General features: G+C 48.7%; 1 protein-coding gene across 1 annotated transcript in view; it reads left to right on the top strand.

Moving 5' to 3' along the window:
- The window catches only part of LOC136610201 (C-type lectin domain family 5 member A-like), a 95,884-nt gene that overhangs the window by 2,539 nt on the left and 71,245 nt on the right, over positions 1-22,100 (top strand). Inside the window, exon 2 of the mRNA XM_066589443.1 lies at positions 5,012-5,095. Coding sequence (XP_066445540.1) covers positions 5,012-5,095 — 84 coding nt within the window. The remainder of the gene's footprint in view (positions 1-5,011; positions 5,096-22,100) is intronic.

Genomic DNA, 22,100 nt, shown 5'->3' with positions numbered 1-22,100 from the left:
AAGCATGAGAGGAGGGGGGATACCCAGTTTTATTGCCCCATGGGCCCATCCCAACCAGCCTCCGTAATTACCCCTGTCTTCGGAAATACCACACAGTTCACATTATTAGTTTTATCTAAGATTTGGGGAACGCCGAAAAGGGCACAGAAGGGAAGGGGGGGATTTTTTTAAGGTGTCAATTTTTATTCCGTACAAGTGAGCAATAAGGCCTGGAATTTATTCAGTTGTGCCCTGCAATCCAACGGGTGTTCCCTCCATTACAGGCCTTGCCATGTGTCCTATAAATAGTAGATTAGGGCCACAAGGGGTATGTTTCTGGACACGGGACAAACAGGGGTATCCATTTTGGGGTGAAGGTCTTCATTCATTTGTGAGCTGTAAAAAAAAAAACAGTTTTTAAATTGATACAACTGCCAAAAAAAATGGAAATTGTAATTTCTTTCCTACTGCTTTGCTTAGGTTTATTCAAAAATTGTAGGGTAAAAATACACAGTACACAACTAGATGAATTCGTTAAGGGGTCTAGTTTTCAAAATGGGATCATTTGTTGGGGTTCTTTGTCGTTTGGCCGCTCAAGGGCTCTACAAGTGGGCAATGGGACCTAAATCACCTTCATGCTAAATGTCTGTCCTGAAAGCCACCGACTACTCCTTACATTTTGGGCCCCGTTGTGCATCCAGACATAAGATTAGGGCCACAATGGGTATGTCTCTGAACATGGGACAAACAGAGGCATCCATTTTGGGGTGCAAGTCTTCATTCATGTGTGTGCTGTACAAAAAAAGCTGTTTTTAAAATGACAGAATTGCCAAAAAAAACGAAAATCACATTTTTTTCCTTTTGCTTTGCTTGAATTCATTCAAAAACTGTGGGGTCAAAATGGGCAGTACAACCCTAGATAAATTCATTAAGGGGTCTAGTTTTCAAAATGGGGTCACTTGTGGGGGTTCTCTTTGGTTTTGGCCGCTTAAGAGCTCTACAATTGTGCTATGGGGCATAAAAGGCCTTCAAGCAAAATTTATGTTCTGAAAACCACCGACTACTCCTTTCATTTTGGGCCCCGTTGTGCATCCAGACGTAGGGCCACAATGGGTATGTCTCTGAACACGGGACAAACAGGGGTATCAATTTTGGGGTGTCAATCCTCATTTTCATGTGCACTATAGGAAAAAAATATGTCTTTAAATGACATATTTGCAAAAATATGAAATTTTATTTTTTCTACTCTAAATTGAATTAACTCCTGAAAAAAAATTGTGGGGTCAAAATACTCATGACACCCCTCAATGGATACATTAAGGGGTGTATTTTTTAAAATGGGGTCATTTGGGGGGTATCTATCATTCTGACACTCATGAGCCTTTGCAAACTGGGCTTGCTGTAAGAAAACAGTGTCCCTCAAAATGCTGAAAAGTAATGTTAAATTTGTATGTCATCTAAATGGTTAAAAAAAACACAAAAGCTTTTCCAATGTGCATTCAGAATAAAGTAAACAGATAGAAATATATATCCTATCAAAAATTTGTACAGTATGTTTGCACATATTTGAGATATTACAGTTGAAAATGTGAAAAAAATAAACAAAATTTAAAATTTTTTCCAATATTGCTACTTTTAATAAATATACACAAATTATATTGGTCTATTTTTACAACCTTAATGAAGTACAACATGTGGCGAAAAAACAATGTCAGAATCACTTGGATATGCAAAACCTTTATGGAGTTATGCTATGTTGAACGACACGTCAGATTTCCAAAATTTGGCACCGTCACTAAGGCGCAAACAGGCTACATCACTAAGGGGTTAAAACCACATCGCCTACCACTTACATCCTCTAGTTCTTTACTTCCATAGAAACACAAGCCACAAAACCACTTTGTGCATTTGTTCTCACCAGACTATTACGGTATATTAAAACCAACGAGTAGAAGCATTTCTCCATTTCCCATTAACAAGTCTACTGCAGATAAAACCAGACAGCTTTTTCTTTGTTGTGACAGAGGAGGAAAAAAAGAGGAAGTTTGGACCGCGAGCCAACTTTTAACTATTCATCTAGTAAAGTGTGATGCCTAAGCCATATTTTAAGGATCTTCAGCTGTAGGACAATGTTTATCTTAAGGCCTCATTCACACAAGCGTGTTGTTTTGTACACCTATGTGCGCAGTGTTCAGTGATGAGGGGACTGCAGCGGGATGAAAGAATCCCCTGTGACAGCTGTGGCAGAAGAGTGCAATGTCATTCTATTGCTTTCAATTGGGGCCGGCACTGCTGCCGCCCCATTGACCGCAATGGGATAAAGACAACACATGCAGCGATAATTTTCGGGGAAGGGCCTTTCCCTGAAAATCATCCCTAGCTCTAGAAAAACCTGCCCAAAAAAACCTTAACTCACCTTGACGCGCTGTTCGGCTCTTCTCACTGTTTGTGGCCGTCTTCTTCTGTATTCTGGTGGCCAGGGATTGAAAAATGCCCGCCTCCAGAAGGCGCTACCTCTGATTGGCTGAGCGCTGTGACCAATCAGTGACAGCGCTCAGCCATTGAATGACAGCTGAGCGCTGCCTCTGATTGGTCACAGTGCTCAGCCGACTGGATTAATTGTATAGGTATATTTCCAAAAAATACAATACAACGGCAATTGGATTACATTATTTTCCATAATTGAAAAACCTTACGTGGCTGAAAAAATGGATATCATATTTGAATTCAGCGCACTAAAGTTACTATAAGCCGCCTATTTGCTTATCTGTTACAAAAATTGTTTTGCACAGTGTAATCTTTATCATTGCACACATAGGAAATTTTTCTCAATAAGATCTAATAAGTTATTTGTGCCTTAGATCCTGGTGACAAGTGATTGGCTCCAAAGACAGCGCCAAATGGTCTTGTTTACAGTTTGACCTTTGGAGAACATTTTTGTTTAACGGCCTAGGCCGACTGGGGGAACCTCTAGTGTTTTGGTGGGCCAGACCAAACATGAAAAATATATACTTTGTTGTTCGTGTGGTAGAATCAGGGGAATATCTCATGCATATTAGGGCAGTAGTACTACTTGATACTTTTAGACAAGCTTTAATCTCTGAACAAGTTCCTTTGTCAACTATAAGCATGTTGTAGATCAGTGTTCCCCAACTCCATTCCTCAGGAACCGCCAACAGGTCAGGTTTTCAGGATTTCCTCAGTGTTGCACAAGTGATGCAATTATTGTCAGTGCCTCAGACATTGCCACAGGTGTTCTTACCATAGGATATCCTGAAAACATGACCTGTTGGTGGTCCCTGAGGACTGGAGTTGGGGACTCCTGTTGTAGATGACCTGGGGTAGATCTAATGAGCCTTTAAAGTGTAAAATTGGGGTAACACTTTGCAAATGTCTAAATTAATGAGCTGGTATAGTCAATGCCATTTTAACACCTTAGTGGGCCCAGTGCATAAGTATTAAAAAGGCCCCACTCACCATTGCCCTGCCCTGTTCCATCACCCTGCTCCCTTCACACTATCTTCATGCCCTCCTCTATCTCCAAAATTTTGGAGTCATACATAACCCCCTGTGTGGATTCCCACTAATGATGCTGAGACTATTGATTGGCCATTGTGTTAACACACTTTGAAGGACACATGACCGATGGACCTGGAAGACCATGGGGCTATAGCTGCAAGGGCAGGAAAGAAATGAGTGTATCTTGTTGTATTATTTTAAAGCTCTGCAATACTTTCCAACTGCATTTGTGTCCTGAGGATGCAGATACAATTGAAAGTGGTGCACTTACCAAGGGGCCTAGTGCAGATTTACCGATTACCCAATAGTTAAAGAGGCCCTGAGAATGGTATCAAAGCAGTATCACCAAGTGGATGCAGTAGCTCTACTAAACTACCAAGACTTAGGCCCAATGTCCACAGGCAGATTTTATAGGGCGTCTATAGGGATACATGGGCGCCTGCAAATGCATTTAAAGCAGGCACATTTGATTTGCGGACCATCCAGTTCCCCCCCAAAAAATCGCAGCATGCTCAATTTACTGCCGATTCCCGCGCTGGCAGCTTCCATTGGAGTAAAGGGAAGCCATCTGATCCACGGAACCCCTGCAGCTGACACTGCAGATGTGCCACAGATCCTGCGGGAAAGCACGAGATTTGAAAAAAAGAACAAAGCACTGCGTAAGCATCAGGCTCGTCGGCCGATGCACCCGGGTGCATCCGCTTTGCAGAAGAAAGAAAATCTGGCAGCGACCGAGGAGACCCACGCTGGATCCGGAGAGGTAAGAAAATGTCCCATGGCCGCGGGCGTGGACAGATTCTGTGCAGGATTCCACACTCATAATCCGTGTGTGCCGTGGACATTGGGCCTTAACACACTTATATCATTTCATATCTAAGTGTAATTCATCCTGTGGTTTAGAGATGAAGAGGTGAAGCTGTAGAGTTTGAAGTGCCCCTTCTGTTCCAACCTTGCTATTGATTATTGCTGTAATCAAAAGTGTGTTACTCAAAATGCATAATCACTTATGGCATTTGGTCATTGGATAAAGATCTCACTTAGGGGCGTAACTAAAGGCTTAGGGGCCCTGATGCAAAATGTGAGCTGGGGCCCCCCTCTATCTGTATCTTTACCCGTACCCATACCTAAACCATGCTGCACAGAGATATAATTTGAAGCTTCTGGGCTCCAATGCAAAACCTATAATAGGGCCCCCAACTATAATGCTTTATTCATAGTACAGGGCTACCTATATGGAGAAGAGAGGCCTTATGGGCCCCCTAAGGCTCCTGGGCCAAGGTGCAACCGCAACCCCTGCACCCTCTATAGTTATGCCCCTGATCTCACTGGTATATGCTGTTTTGGGATGTTGGATCAGTTTTGGTGCATATAGGTCTGTATGGGAGCTGAATACATAAAACTGTAACAGAGTTACTTCATCTGTTCAACTTTCATTTTGACCATTTCCTCAAATTTTGGGTATGGAAAAGTAATGAAAATGTGATATTTTACTTCTAATGTCTCTAATTTTCAGACAGCGATTGTTATGAAGATATGTATGTGAATGTGTATGAGGAACAAAACACAGAAGAAAACTTGACCAGATGCACAGAGAAAGGTAAAGCACCAAAAACAATGAATAAAGACTATCTTGTCTAAGCTTGTGTGTCTGAAAAGCGAAGGCAAATTCAAAATTCCAGTCAAAATCTGTGACAACACCTCTAGTTCCTGGTCTTGAGCAGTTCAGATTTATCATAGGGAAACTGGATCTCACTAAAAGAGTACAAGAGAGGTCTGGACTAGAGATGAGCGAGCGTACTCGTCCGCGCTTGATGCTCGTTCGAGTATTAGGGTGTTCGAGATGCTCGTTACTCGAGATGAGCACCACGCGATGTTCGAGTTACTTTCACTTTCATCTCTGAGACATTTGCGCGCTTTTCTGGCCAATAGAAAGACATGGAAGGCATAACAACTTCCTCCTGTGATGTTCCAGCCCTATGCCACCCCCCTGCAGTGAGTGGCTGGGGAGATCAGGTGTCACCTGAGTATTTAAATCAGCCCCTCCCGCGGCTCGCCACAGATGTATGCTGACAGAGATCAGGGACAGTGCTGCTGATGCTGCTGCTGCTATAGGGAGAGTGTTAGGTGTAATATTAGGCTTCAAGAACCCCAACTGTCCTTCTTAGGGCCACATCTGACCGTGTGCAGTACTGTTGAGGCTGCTTTTAGCAGTGTTGCACATTTTTTTTTTTTGTATATCGGGCGTGCAGACCATAGCGTCCTCAGTCTGCAGTCATTGTACATAGTATAGGGCCAGTACTGGTGAGGCAGGGACAGTGGGAAAGGTGAAAGAGATATACTGTCTATATAGGCAGTGGGCTTTTTCAAACAAATTTGGGAAAAATACTATCTTTGGGCTGCCTGTGACCGTCTTGAGTGTACTGCGTCTCTGCTGGGGGTAGTAGTCCTAATTATTACGCAGCTTAGTGTTACAGCAGGCTTGCGCAAAATTGTTTCATGGCTCTGCGTTGCCCGTTACATCACCGCCGTCATCCCGTCCAGAGGGAAACAGTCTGCAGTAATTTTACATAGTATAGGGCCAGTACTGGTGAGGCAGGGACAGTGGGAAAGGTGAAAGAGATATACTGTCTATATAGGCAGTGGGCTTTTTCAAACAAATTTGGGAAAAATACTATCTTTGAGCTGCCTGTGACCGTCTTGAGTGTACTGCGTCTCTGCTGGGGGTAGTAGTCCTAATTATTACTCAGCTAAGTGTTACAGCAGGCTTGCGCAAAATTGTTTCCTGGCTCTGCGTTGCCCGTTACATCACCGCCGTCATCCCGTCCAGAGGGAAACAGTATACATATATACGCTGCCTACAGTATCTGTCTGCTGTCTCAGCTCAGCCTTTAAAAAAATAGAAGCAAAATACTTAACGCCTACTAGTGGCCTTTGGACAGTTGACTGCTTCTGCGCTGTGAATTCCACTACCTCAGTCATACGCACCTACGTCTCACTACAGGCTTGCGCAAAATTCTTTCCTGGCTCTGCTGTGCGTTCCGTAAGCGAAGTCAGCCTCCAACCACAGGCCAATAAGCGGCAAATTTAATTACAGCGTTCTGTTTCTGCACTACTGGTAATACACCATGCTGAGGGGTAGGGGTAGGCCTAGAGGACATGGATGCGGGCGAGGACGCAGAGGCCCAAGTCTGGGTGTGGGCACAGGCCGAGCTCCTGATCCAGGTGTATCGCAGCCGACTGCTGCGGGATTAGGAGAGAGGCACGTTTCTGGCGTCCCCAGATTAATCTCACAATTAATGGGTCCACGCGGTAGACCTTTATTAGAAAATGAGCAGTGTGAGCAGGTCCTGTCGTGGATGGCAGAAAGTGCATCCAGCAATCTATCGACCAAACAGAGTTCTACGCCGTCCACTGCTGCAACTCTGAATCTCTGGCTGCTGCTCCTCCTTCCTCCCAGCCTCCTCACTCCATTACAATGACACATTCTGAGGAGCAGGCAGACTCCCAGGAACTGTTCTCGGGCCCCTGCCCAGCATGGGCAGCAATGGTTCCTCTCCCCCCGGAGGAGTTTGTCGTGACCGATGCCCAACCTTTGGAAAGTTCCCGGGGTCCGGGGGATGAGGGTGGGGACTTCCAGCAACTGTCTCAAGAGCTTTCAGTGGGTGAGGAGGACGACGACGATGAGACACAGTTGTCTATCACTCAGTTAGTAGTAATTGCAGTAAGTCCGAGGGAGGAGTGCACAGAGGATTCGGAGGAAGAGCAGCAGGACGATGAGGTGACTGACCCCACCTGGTTTGCTAAGCCTACTGAGGACAGGTCTTCAGAGGGGGAGGCTAGTGCAGCAGCAGGGCAGGTTGGAAGAGGCAGTGCGGTGGCCAGGGGTAGAGGCAGGGCCAGACCAAATAATCCACCAACTGTTTCCCAAAGTGCCCCCTCGCGCCATGCCACCCTGCAGAGGCCGAGGTGCTCAAAGGTGTGGCAGTTTTTCACTGAGAGTGCAGACGACCGACGAACAGTTGTGTGCAACCTTTGTCGCGCCAAGATCAGCCGTGGAGCCACCACCACCAGCCTCACCACCACCAGCATGCGCAGACATATGATGGCCAAGCACCCCACAAGGTGGGACGAAGGCCGTTCACCGCCTCCAGTTTGCACCACTGCCTCTTCCCCCGTGCCCCAACCTGCCACTGAGATTCAACCCCCCTCTCAGGACACAGGCACTACCGTCTCCCGGCCTGCACCCACACCCTCACCTCCGCTGTCCTCGGCCCCATCCAGCAATGTCTCTCAGCGCAGCGTCCAGCCGTCGCTAGCGCAACTGCTTGAGCGCAAGTACACCGCCACGCACCCGCACACTCAAGCGTTAAACGTGCACATAGCCAAATTGATCAGCCTGGAGATGCTGCCGTATAGGCTTGTGGAAACGGAGGCCTTCAAAAACATGATGGCGGCGGCGGCCCCGCGCTACTCGGTTCCCAGTCGCCACTACTTTTCCCGATGTGCCGTCCCAGCCCTGCATGACCACATCTCCCGCAACATTGTACGCGCCCTCACCAATGTGGTTACTGCCAAGGTCCACTTAACAACGGACACGTGGACAAGCACAGGCGGGCAGGGCCACTATATCTCCCTGACAGCACATTGGGTGAATTTAGTGGAGGCTGGGACCGAGTCAGAGCCTGGGACCGCTCACGTCCTACCCACCCCCAGAATTGCGGGCCCCAACTCGGTGCTGGTATCTGTGGCGGTGTATGCTTCCTCCACTAAACCACCCTCCTCCTCCTCCTACGCAACCTCTGTCTCGCAATCAAGATGTGTCAGCAGCAGCACGTCGCCAGCAGTCGGTGTCGCGCGGCGTGGCAGCACAGCGGTGGGCAAGCATCAGCAGGCCGTGCTGAAACTACTCAGCTGAGGAGAGAAGAGGCACATGGCCCACGAACTGCTGCAGGGTCTGACAGAGCAGACCGACCGCTGGCTTTCGCCGCTGAGCCTCCAACCGGGCATGGTCGTGTGTGACAACGGCCGTAACCTGGTGGCGGCTCTGCAGCTCGGCAGCCTCACGCACGTGCCATGCCTGGCCCACGTCTTTAATTTGGTGGTTCAGTGCTTTCTGAAAAGCTACCCACGCTTGTCAGACCTGCTCGGAAAGGTGCGCCGGCTCAGCGCACATTTCCGCAATTCCAAGACGGACGCTGCCACCCTGCGCACCCTGCAACATCGGTTTAATCTGCCAGTGCACCGACTGCTGTGCGACGTGCCCACACGGTGGAACTCTACGCTATACATGTTGGCCAGGATCTATGAGCAGCGTAGAGCTATAGTGGAATACCAACTCCAACATGGGCGGTGTAGTGGGAGTCAGCCTCCTCAATTCTTTACAGAAGAATGGGCCTGGTTGGCAGACATCTGCCAGGTCCTTGAAAACTTTGAGGAGTCTACCCAGATGGTGAGCGGCAATGCTGCAATCATTAGCGTCACCATTCCTCTGCTATGCCTCTTGAGAAGTTCCCTGCAAAGCATAAAGACTGACGCTTTGCGCTCGGAAACGGAGGCGGGGGAAGACAGTATGTTGCTGGATAGTCAGAGCACCCTCATGTCTATATCTCAGCGCGTTGAGGAGGAGGAGGAGGAGGAGGGGGAGGAGCATGAGGAGGAGGGGGAAGAGACAGCTTGGCCCACTGCTGAGGGTACCCATGCTGCTTGCCTGTCATCCTTTCAGCGTGTATGGCCTGAGGAGGAGGAGGAGGAGGAGGAGGATCCTGAAAGTGATCTTCCGAGTGAGGACAGCCATGTGTTGCGTTCAGGTACCCTGGCACACATGGCTGACTTCTTGTTAGGATGCCTTTCTCGTGACCCTCGCGTTACACGCATTCTGGCCACTACGGATTACTGGGGGTACACACTTCTCGACCCACGGTATAAGGAGAACCTTTCCACTCTCATACCCGAAGAGGAAAGGGGTTCAAGAGTGATGCTATACCACAGGACCCTGGCGGACAAACTGATGGTAAAATTCCCATCCGACAGCGCTAGTGGCAGAAGGCGCAGTTCCGAGGGCCAGGTAGCAGGGGAGGTGTGGAGATCAGGCAGCATGTACAGCACAGGCAGGGGAACACTATCCAAGGCCTTTGCCACCTTTATGGCTCCCCAGCAAGACTGTGTCACTGCTCCCCAGTCAAGGCTGAGTCGGCGGGAGCACAGTAAAAGGATGGTGAGGGAGTACGTAGCCGATCGCACGACCGTCCTCCGTGACGCCTCTGCCCCCTACAACTACTGGGTGTCGAAGCTGGACACGTGGCCTGAACTAGCGCTGTATGCCCTGGAGGTGCTTGCTTGTCCTGCGGCTAGCGTCTTGTCAGAGAGGGTGTTTAGTGCGGCTGGGAGAATCATCACGGATAAGCGTACCCGCCTGTCAACCGACAGTGCCGACAGGGTTACAATCATAAAGATGAGCAGAGCTGGGATTTCCCCAGAGTTTTCTTCTCCACCAGCGGACAGCAGCGATACCTAAACAATACGTAGGCTGCACGCGCGGATGGAAGAATCGTTCTCTATCACCATAAAAAACGGGGACCTTTTAGCTTCATCAATCTGTGTATAATATTCATCCTCCTCCTCCTGCTCCTCCTCCTGAAACCTCACGTAATCACGCCGAACGGGCAATTTTTCTTAGGCCCACAAGGCTCAGTCATATAACTTTTGTAAATATTGTTTATACGTTTGAATTCTCAATTCAATAAAGTGTTGAAACTTGCACCTGAACCAATTTTTATTTTAACTGGGGTGCCTCCAGGCCTAGTTACAAATTAAGCCATATTAAGCAAAGCGATTAATGGGTTTGACCTGCCCTCTTGGTTGGGCATGGGCAATTTTTCTGAAGTACATTTGTACTGTTGGTACACCAATTATTTTGGGCCCTCGCCTACATTGTACTCTTAGTAATTTTTAGCCCACCTGCATTAAAGCTGACGTTACCTCAGCTGTGCTGGGCACTGCAATGGGATATATTTATGTACCGCCGGTGGGTTCCAGGGAGCCACCCATGCTGTCGGTCCACACGGAGTTGTAACTCCATGTGTCCACTTCTAAAGAACCCCAGTCTGACTGGGGCATGCAGTGTGGGCCGAAGCCCACCTGCATTAAACCTAATGTTACCTCAGCTGTGATGGGCAATGCAATGGCATACATTTATGGACCGCCGGTGGCTTCCTGGGACCCACACATGCTGTCGGTCCACACGGAGTTGTAACTCCATGTGTCCACTTCTAAAGAACCCCAGTCTGACTGGGGCATGCACTGTGGGCCGAAGCCCACCTGCATTAAACCTGACATTACCACAGCTGTGATGGGCAATGCAATGGGATATATTTATGTACCGCCGGTGGATTCCAGGGAGCCACCCATGCTGTGTGTCCACAGGGACTTCGCATTAGGGATTTGTACCTGCAAGTGTCTATGTATTAAAAACCCCGGTCAGACTGGGGCATGCAGTGTGGGCCGAAGACCACCTGCATTTAATCGGACGTTACCTCAGCTGTGATGGGCAATGCAAAGGGATATATTTATGTAACGCCGGTGGCTTCCTGGGTCCCACCCATGCTGTCGGTCCACACGGAGTTGTAACTCCATGTGTCCACTTCTAAAGAACCCCAGTCTGACTGGGGCATGCAGCGTGGGCCGAAGCCCACCTGCATTAAACCTGACGTTACCTCAGCTGTGATGGGCAATGCAATGGGATATATTTATGTACCGCCGGTGGCTTCCTGGGACCCACCCATGCTGTCGGTCCACACGGAGTTGTAACTGCATGTGTCCACTTCTAAAGAACCCCAGTCTGACTGGGGCATGCAGTGTGGGCCGAACCCCACCTGCATTAAACCTGACATTACCTCAGTTGTGATGGGCAATCCAATGGGATATATTTATGTACCGCCGGTGGGTTCCAGGGAGCCACCCATGCTCTGTGTCCACAGGGACTTCTCATTAGGGATTTGTACCTGCCAGTGTCTATGTATTAAAAACCCCGGTCAGACTGGGGCATGCAGATTGGGCCGAAGAACACCTGCATTTAATTGGACGTTACCTCAGCTGTGATGGGCAATGCAGTGGGATATATTTATGTACCGCCGGTGGCTTCCTGGGACCCACCCATGCTGTCGGTCCACACGGAGTTGTAACTCCATGTGTCCACTTCTAAAGAACCCCAGTCTGACTGGCGCATGCAGTGTGGACCGAAGCCCACCTGCATTAAACCTGATGTCACCTCAGCTGTGCTGGGCACTGCAATGGGATACATTTATGTACCGCTGGTGGGGTTCCGGGGAGCCACCCATGCTGTGGGTGCACACGGAATTCCCATTGCGGAGTTGTACCTGCCTGTTACTATTTATAAAAAACCCTGGTCTGACTGGGGCATGCAGACACCTTGACAGAATGAATAGTGTGTGGCACATGGGTTCCCCATTGCTATGCCCACGTTTGCAGCTCCTGATGGAGGTGGCACAGGATTGGATTTCTCATTGCTTCTGTACAGCATTGTGGGCTATCGCCCCGCCCCTTTTAAAGAGGGTTGCTGCCTGGCCGTGCCAACCCTCTGCAGTGTGTGCCCGCGGTTCCTCCTCATGGCAGATGCACTTATAAATAGACATGAGGGTGGTGTGGCTATGAGGCCAGCGTGTGGCATGAGGGCAGCTGAAGGCTGCGCAGGGACACTTTGGTGTGCGCTGTGGACACTGGGTCGTGCGGGGGGGGGGGGGGGGGGTTGGGCAGCATGTAACCCAGGAGAAGTGGCAGCGGAGTGTCATGCATGCAGTGATTGTGCTTTGTTGGAGGTAGTGTGGTGCTTAGCTAAGGTATGCTTTGCTAATGAGGGTTTTTCAGAAGTAAAAATTGTTGGGAGGGGGGGGCACTCTTGCCGCTATTGTGGTTTAATAGTGGGACCTGGGAACTTGAGATGCAGCCCAACATGTAGCCCCTCGCCTGCCCTATCTGTTGCTGTGTCGTTCCCATCACTTTCTTGAATTGCCCAGATTTTCACAAATGAAAACCTTAGCGAGCATCGGCGATATACAAAAATGCTCAGGTCGCCCATTGACTTCAATCGGGTTCGTTACTCGAAACGAACCCTCGAGCATCGCGAAAATTTCGTCTCAAGTAACGAGCACCTGAGCATTTTGGTGCTCGCTCATCTCTAGTCTGGATGCCTTTCTTGAGCGTTACAATATTACATGTTAGTCACTGATTACTTCAGAAGGGTCAGTGATCCGGGGATTATTCCGATTACCATATTGGAGTCAGAAAGGATTTTTTTCCCCTAAAATAAGGCCCAATGCACAGGGGCATATTTGGACTGCGGGACCCGGAGTGGGCGTTGGGCAGGAAATACTGCCCATAGACATGCTATGGGAAACGCTTTTCTATGCCCACGAGTGGAAATCAACTGCGATTTTCCGCTTGTCTCTGACTCTAAAGTCACCTGATCTTAAGTTACACACTTAAAACAAACCATACTTTAAATCAAACCACATTCTCAAGATCCAACACTCGCACTTTTGTTTACTTTAAATAGCTCTCTGCAACAGTAATTCCTCCAATGAATCCTCTGTTTGGAAGGGTGTTTATTGGTAATATTGGTCTTGGTATAGTTAGTTTTGTACAGTGACAATATGGAGGCGATTATATGAGTTATCATGATTGCATTTATGTTTTTAATTTTTTTAAATAAACCTTATTAGGGGCGGGATGTGGCCTAGAGCATGACGTGAGCAGTGAAGATACACCAGGATAGCTTCCACCTGTTATACTAGCTCGCTAGCTTGTTTTTTTTCCCCTGACGTAGTGTTTCTAACTGTGCTGTGCTGGTTGCCTTGCTTTTCCCTGGGCTTTTCATTGTATTTTTTACCATGGTTCCTGTTGTGGAGGAGTAGTGATAGAGGGGGTAATCTGTTGTGAGGTCTGTTTATCGTTTAACCAAGTTGTGGTGATGAGGAGGAAAGAAGCTGGTGGTACACGTGTGCTTCATCATGGCGCTTCGGCACAGGCATCTGCGAATACTTTGCACCTTGGGGCTGCCCATGCAACATTGGAAGTAATGTCTAATATTGAGTGGGGTGATCGTGTGGAATGTACAGAGCACTTTGTCCATTTTAATCGCTTTGCTGCGATGTGTCGAATAGGTTGGTGGTAAGAAATGCTCATGAAACATCTGCATTTGCCTCTTCTTATGGGACTTTTAATACGTTATCTCACTCTGCTGAGAAGGGTAAGCATGGCCCTCTTTTATATACTTCATCTGCCTCTGCAAATACTATTATTTAGGCCATTTCAGCACAAGCTAGTGTTGTGAATATGCAAAATGATACACAAAATGAACCTATTCTATGTGATGTTTTTCAAGATGTGACTAAAAGCAATACTGTTTTGGCTTCCCTCTCTGTTTAGGTTGGTAGCCTGAAAGAGGATGTTGGATTTGTAAGGCACGATTTGCAGAAAATTACTGAAAAAGATTGTCAGAAGCTGAGACACGTATTAATGAATTGTAAGAAAAAAAGTTCCTATGCAGGATACAATAAGTAGATGCGAGCAGTCTATCCCTACTTGGCAAAATAATGCAGATGATCTGAAAAATTGACTAAGGAGAAATAATTTGTGACTGGCAGGGGTTCCAGAAGAGGTGCAAGGATTGTACCCAAGATACATTTTTTGAGGGCTAATAGATACATTTTGGAAAGCGCTAATAGAGTTCCTGCTAAACCACCTCCAAATTGGTTTCTAAAATGACAGGTTGTAGTCCCCCTATAACTGTATGTGAGAAGGATGAAAGGAGGAAAATTAATTCTATCCAACTATAACATTAAAAATTACATTATGGAATAAATGTAAGCAGTTTTTGAAACCTGATGGATTTACATCCTCCTCTGGGGAAACCCTAAAATTCCAGATCTTTTTTAAATTGGAGAAATTTTCACGATGGGGAAGAGAGGGGTAATCTTTTTGGAATAGATTCATTCTGGGGTCTTTTTTTATAGTTTTGAACAATTTAGAAGCTTTATGATATTCTCCATAGTTATTTTTTCCACTTTCCTTTCTATCAATGGGGTTATGTGAGGGCCTACTTTTTGTGGGCTGACCTGTGTTTTCTATTGATATCCTTTTAGGGTACATATGGCTTTTGATTGCTTTTTCTTACATTTTTTGGAAACAAGGTGAAAAAAGAGCAATTCTGGCATTGTGTATTTTTTTCTTTTTTTTTTTTCTTACTGTGTTCTCCGGTGGGATAAATAATGCCTTATTTTAATAGCTCTAACATTTATGGATGTGGCAATGCCAAATATGATTGATTTTTTTTTCATTTTGTTAAATATTGAAAGCAAGAAAAAACCCTTTCCCGTGTTTATAGTAATTATTGTTTGTAATAATTGAAAAAAAAATGTTTCTTTTTTTCAGACTCCTGATAGGACTTGAAATTGCAATCATTAGATTGCTTATATAATATACTTCAGTACTTTAGCATTGTGGTATATTGTTTTTTTGCTGGCATTCATGGCAGAAATACATGATTATATTAGGATTAGAGATGAGCGAACGTACTCGTCCGAGCTTGATACTCGTTCGAGTATTAGCGTGTTCGAGATGTTCGTTACTCGTAACGAGTACCACTCGATGTTCGGGTTACTTTCACTTTCATCTCTGAGACATTAGCGCGCTTTTCTGGCCAATTGAAAGACAGGGAAGGCATTACAACTTCCCCCTGTGACGTTCAAGCCCTATACCACCCCCCTGCAGTGAGTGGCTGGCGAGATCAGGTGTCACCCGAGTATAAAAATCGGCCCCTCCCGCGGCTCGCCACAGATGCGTTCTGACATAGCTGGGGGAAAGTGCTACCGTGTTGGAGCTGCTATAGGGAGAGTGTTAGGAGTTATTGTAGGCTTCAAGAACCCCAACGGTCCTTCTTAGGGCCACATCTAACCGTGTGCAGTACTGTGGAGGCTGCTTTTTGCAGTGTTGCACTTTTTTTTTTTTTGGTATATCGGCCGTGCAGAGCATTGCGCCCTGCAGTAATACTCCAGGGACAGAAGTGTGGAGGCAGGGACAGAAGACATATTATTGATTGAATATAGGCAGTGGGCCTTTTCTAAAAAATATTGGGCAAAAAATCTATTTGGCCTGCCTGTCACTGTGCTCAGTGTTCTGGGTCTGTGTGTGCTGGGTGTAGTAGTTCTACAAAATCATACGCAGCCAGCTAAGTGTTACAGCAGGCTTGCGCCAAATTATTTCCTGGCTCCGTCTGGGCTCTGAAATCACCGCTGTGTTGCAGTTAACAGTGCAACACTCTGCAGTTCTGTGACATAGTCCAGGGACAGAAGTGTGGAGGCAAGGACAGAAGACATATTATTGATTGAATATAGGCAGTGGGCCTTTTCTAAAAAATATTAGGCAAAAAATCTATTTGGCCTGCCTGTCACTGTGCTCAGTGTTCTGGGTCTGTGTGTGCTGGGTGTAGTAGTTCTACAAAATCATACGCAGCCAGCTAAGTGTTACAGCAGGCTTGTGCCAAATTATTTCCTGGCTCTGTCTGGGCTCTGAAATCACCGCTGTGTTGCAGTTAACAGTGCAACACTCTGCAGTTCTGTGACATAGTCCAGGGACAGAAGTGTGGAGGCAGGGACAGAAGACATATTATTGATTGAATATAGGCAGTGGGACTTTGCTAAAAAATATTGGGCAAAAAATCTATTTGGCCTGCCTGTCACTGTGCTCAGTGTTCTGGGTCTGTGTGTGCTGGGTGTAGTAGTTCTACAAAATCATACGCAGCCAGCTAAGTGTTACAGCAGGCTTGCGCCAAATTATTTCCTGGCGTTCCGTAAGCGAAGTCAGCCTCCAACCACAGGCCAATAAGCGGCACATTTAATTACAGCGTTCTGTTTCTGCATTACTGGTAATACAGCATGCTGAGGGGTAGGGGTAGTCCTAGAGGACGTGGACGCGGCCGAGGATGCGGAGGCCCAAGTCAGGGTGTGGGCACAGGCCGAGCCAGTGCGGTGGCAAGGGGTAGAGGCAGGGCCAGACCGAATAATCCACCAAATGTTTCCCAAAGCGCCCCCTCGCGCCATGCCACCCTGCAGCGGTCAAGGTGCTCTACAGTGTGGCAGTTTTTAACAGAGACGCCTGACGACCGACGAACAGTGGTGTGCAACCTTTGTCGCGCTAAGATCAGCTGGGGAGGCACCACCACCAGCATGCGCAGGCATATGATGGCCAAGCACCCCACAAGATGGGACGAAGGCCGTTCACTGCCTCCGGTTTGCACCACTGCCTCTCCCCCTGTGCCCCAACCTGCCACTGACATCCAACCCCCCTCTCAGGGCACAGGCACTACCGTCTCCTGGCCTGCACCCACACCCTCACCTCCGCTGTCCTCGGCCCCATCCAGCAATGTCTCTCAGCGCAGCGTCCAGACGTCGCTAGCGCCACTGTTTGAGCGCGAGCGCAAGTACGCCGCCACGCATCCGCACGCTCAAGCGTTAAACGTGCACATAGCCAAATTGATCAGCCTGGAGATGCTGCCGTATAGGCTTGTGGAAACGGAGGCTTTCAAAAGCATGATGGCGGCAGCGGCCCCGCGCTACTCGGTTCCCAGTCGCCACTACTTTTCCCGATGTGCCGTCCCAGCCCTGCACGACCACGTCTCCTGCAACATTGTACACGCCCTCACCAACACGGTTACTGCCAAGGTCCACTTAACAACAGACACATGGACTAGCACAGGCGGGCAGGGCCACTATATCTCCCTGACGGCACATTGGGTGAATTTAGTGGAGGCTGGGACAGAGTCAGAGCCTGGGACCGCTCACGTCCTACCCACCCCCCGAATTGCGTGCCCCAGGTCGGTGCTGGTATCTGCGGCGGTGTATGCTTCCTCCACTAAAGCACCCTCCTCCTCCTCCTCCTCCTCCTACGCAACCTCTGTCTCGCAATCAAGATGTGTCAGCAGCAGCACGTCGCCAGCAGTCGGTGTCACGCGGCGTGGCAGCACAGCGGTGGGCAAGCGTCAGCAGGCCGTGCTGAAACTACTCAGCTTAGGAGAGAAGAGTCAGATGGCCCACGAACTGCTGCAGGGTCTGACAGAGCAGACCGACCGCTGGCTTGCGCCGCTGAGTCTCCAAGCGGGCATGGTCGTGTGTGACAACGGCCGTAACCTGGTGGCGGCTCTGCAGCTCGGCAGCCTCACGCACGTGCCATGCCTGGCCCATGTCTTTAATTTGGTGGTTCAGCGCTTTCTGAAAAGCTACCCACACTTGTCATACCTGCTCGGAAAGGTGCGCCAGCTCTGCGCACATTTCCGCAAGTCCCACACGCACGCTGCCACCCTGCGGACCCTGCAACATCGGTTTCATCTGCCACTGCACCGATTGCTGTGCAACATGCCCACACAGTGGAACTCTACGCTCCACATGTTGGCCAGGCTCTATGAGCAGCATAGAGCTATTGTGGAATACCAACTCCAACATGGGCAGCGTAGTGGGAGTCAGCCTCCTCAATTCTTTACAGAAGAGTGGGCCTGGTTGGCAGACATCTGCCAGGTCCTTGGAAACTTTGAGGAGTCTACCCAGATGGTGAGCGGGGATGCTGCAATCATTAGCGTCACCATTCCTCTGCTATGCCTCTTGAGAAGTTCCCTGCAAAGCATAAAGGCAGACGCTTTGGAATCGGAAACGGAGGCGAGGGAAGACAGTATGTCGCTGGATATTCAGAGCAACCTCATGTCTATATCTCAGCGCGTTGAGGAGGAGGGGGAAGAGACAGCTTGGCCCACTGCTGAGGGGACAGATGCTGCTTGCCTGTCATCCTTTCAGCGTGTATGGCCAGAGGAGGAGGAGGAGGAGGAGGAGGGGGAGGAGCATGAGGAGGAGGGGGAAGAGACAGCTTGGACCACTGCTGAGGGTACAGATGCTGCTTGCCTGTCATCCTTTCAGCGTGTATGGCCTGAGGAGGAGGAGGAGGAGGAGGATCCTGAAAGTGATCTTCTGAGTGAGGACAGCTATGTGTTGCGTACAGGTACCCTGGCACACATGGCTGACTTCATGTTAGGATGCCTTTCTCGTGACCCTCGCGTTACACGCATTCTGGCCACTACGGATTACTGGGTGTACACACTGCTCGACCCACGGTATAACGAGAGCCTTTCCACTCTCATTCCCGAAGAGGAAAGGGGTTCGAGAATGATGCTATACCACAGGGCGCTGGTGGACAAACTGATGGTAAACTTCCCATCCGACAGCACTAGTGGCCGAAGGCGCAGTTCCGCGGCCCAGTAGCAGGGGAGGCGCAGAGATCAGGCAGCATGTACAGTGCAGGCAGGGGAACACTCTCTAAGGCCTTTGACAGCTTTATGGCTCCCCAGCAAGACTGTGTCACCGCTCCCCAGTCAAGGCTGAGTTGGCGGGGGCACTGTAAAAGGATGGTGAGGGAGTACGTAGCCGATCGCACGACCATCCTCGGTGACGCCTCTGCCCCCTACAACTACTGGGTGTCGAAGCTGGACATGTGGCCTGAACTCGCGCTGTATGCCCTGGAGGTGCTTGCTTGTCCTGTGGCTAGCGTCTTGTCAGAGAGTGTGTTTAGTGTGGCTGGGGGAATCATCACGGATAAGCGTACCCACCTGTCAACCGACAGTGCCGACAGGCTTACACTTATCAAGATGAACAAAGCCTGGATTTCCCCAGACTTCTCTTCTCCACCAGCGGACAGCAGCGATACCTAAGCAATACGTAGGCTGCACCCGCGGATGGAAGCATCGTTCTCTATCACCATCCAAAACGAGGACCTTTTTGCTTCATCAATCTGTGTATAATATTCCTCCTCCTCCGCCTGCTCCTCCTCCTGAAACCTCACATAATCACGCCAAACGGGCAATTATTCTTAGGCCCACAAGGCTCAGTCATATAATTTTTCTAAACAATTTTTATACGTTTCAATGCTCATTAAAGCGTTGAAACTTTCACCTCAACCAATTTTTATTTTTACTGGGCTGCCTCCAGGCCTAGTTACCAATTAACCAAAGCGATTAATGGGTTTCACCTGCCCTCTTCGTTGGGCATGGGCAATTGTTTCTTTCACGTAACATCAGCTGTGTTGGGCACTGCAATGGGATATATTTATGTACCGCCGGTGGGTTCCAGGGAGCCACCCATGCTGTGGGAGCACAGGGAGTTGTAACTGCATGTGTCCACTTCTAAAGAACCCCAGTCTGACTGGGGCATGCAGTGTGGGCCGAAGCCCACCTGCATTAAACATGAATTTATTACCTCAGCAGTGATGGGCAATGCAATGGGATATATTTATCTACCGCCGGTGGCTTCCTGGCACCCACCCATGCTGTCGGTCCACACGGAGTTGTAACTACATGTGTCCACTTCTAAAGAACCCCAGTCTGACTGGGGCATGCAGTGTGGGCCGAAGCCCACCTGCATTAAACATGAATGTATTACCTCAGCTGTGATGGGCAATGCAATGGGATATATTTATCTACCGCCGGTGGGTTCCAGGGAGCCACCCATGCTGTGGGTGCACAGGGAGTTGTAACTGCATGTGTCCACTTCTAAAGAACCCCAGTCTGACTGGGGCATGCAGTGTGGGCCGAAGCCCACCTGCATTAAACATGAATTTTTTACCTCAGCTGTGATGGGCAATGCAATGGGATATTTTTATCTACCGCCGGTGGCTTCCTGGCACCCACCCATGCTGTGGGTCCACAGGGAGTTGTAAATGCATCTGTTTCCACTTCTAAAGAACCCCAGTCTGACTGGGGCATGCAGTGTGGGCCGAAGCCCACCTGCATTAAACATGACATTACTACCTCAGCTGTGTTGGGCAATGCAATGGGATATATTTATGTACCGCCGGTGGCTTCCTGGCACCCACCCGTGCTGTGGGTCCACAGGGAGTTGTAAATGCATCTGTTTCCCCTTCTAAAGAACCCCAGTCTGACTGGGGCATGCAGTGTGGGCCGAAGCCCACCTGCATTAAACATGACATTACTACCTCAGCTGTGTTGGGCAATGCAATGGGATATATTTATGTACCGCCGGTGGGTTCCAGGGAGCCACCCATGCTTTGGGTCCACAGTGAGTTGTAAACGCATCTGTTTCCACTTCTAAAGAACCCCAGTCTGACTGGGGCATGCAGTGTGGGCCGAAGCCCACCTGCATTAAACATGACATTACTACCTCAGCTGTGTTGGGCAATGCAATGGGATATATTTATGTACCGCCGGTGGCTTCCTGGCACCCACCCATGCTGTGGGTCCACAGGGAGTTGTAAATGCATCTGTTTCCACTTCTAAAGAACCCCAGTCTGACTGGGGCATGCAGTGTGGGCCGAAGCCCACCTGCATTAAACATGACATTACTACCTCAGCTGTGATGGGCACTGCAATGGGATATTTTTATGTACCGCCGGTGGGTTCCAGGGAGCCACCCATGCTGTGGGTGCACACGGAATTCCCATTGCGGAGTTGTACCTGCCTGTGACTATTTATAAAAAACCGCGGTCTGACTGGGGCGTGCAGACACCTTGACAGAATGAATAGTGTGTGGCACATAGGTTCCCCATTGCTATGCCCACGTGTGCAGCTCCTGATGGAGTTGGCACAGGATTGGATTTCTCATTGCTTCTGTACAGCATTGTGGGCTATCGCCCCGCCCCTTTTAAAGAGGGTCGCTGCCTAGCCGTGCCAACCCTCTGCAGTGTGTGCCTGCTTTTCCTGTGGCAGACAAACTTATAAATAGACATGAGGGTGGCGTGGCATGAGGGCAGCTGAAGGCTGGGCAGGGACAGTTTGGTGTGCGCTGTGGACACTGGGTCGTGGGGGGGGGGGGGAATTGGCAGCATGTAACCCAGGAGAAGTGGCAGCGGAGTGTCATGCAGGCAGTGATTGTGCTTTGTTGGAGGTAGTGTGGTGCTTAGCTAAGGTATGCATTGCTAATGAGGGCTTTTCAGAAGTAAAAATTGTTGGGAGGGGGGGGCACTCTTGCCGCTATTGTGGCTTAATAGTGGGACCTGGGAACTTGAGATGCAGCCCAACATATAGCCCCTCGCCTGCCCTATCCGTTTCTGTGTCGTTCCCATCACTTTCTTGAATTGCCCCGATTTTCACAAATGAAAACCTTAGCGAGCATCGGCGATATACAAAAATGCTCGAGTCGCCCATTGACTACAATGGGGTTCGTTACTCGAAACGAACCATCGAGCATCGCAAAAAATTCCTCTCGAGTAACGAGCACCCGAGCATTTTGGTGCTCGCTCATCTCTAATTATTAGGCATTCGTTATTAGAGGCATAGCTAAATGCTCATGGGCCTTTGTGCAAAAGTTCGGCTTGACGGCCAACTGCTGTCTCTATCACCAGCTATTACACAACCAATATCTCACCCCGTATACAGTACATTTGTATATATATATATATATATATATATATATATATATATATATATATATATATATTATATGAGTATAGACATATTACATAATTGTGTTTTTGCATTTGGTCTGTATTTTGTCCATGTTATGCGCACTGTAATACTGAACTAATGAGTATTT

The sequence above is a fragment of the Eleutherodactylus coqui genome, chromosome 2 (genome assembly GCF_035609145.1).
Source record: "Eleutherodactylus coqui strain aEleCoq1 chromosome 2, aEleCoq1.hap1, whole genome shotgun sequence".
NCBI classification, from domain to species: domain Eukaryota; kingdom Metazoa; phylum Chordata; class Amphibia; order Anura; family Eleutherodactylidae; genus Eleutherodactylus; species Eleutherodactylus coqui.
This window is presented reverse-complemented; position numbering and strand designations above follow the sequence as displayed.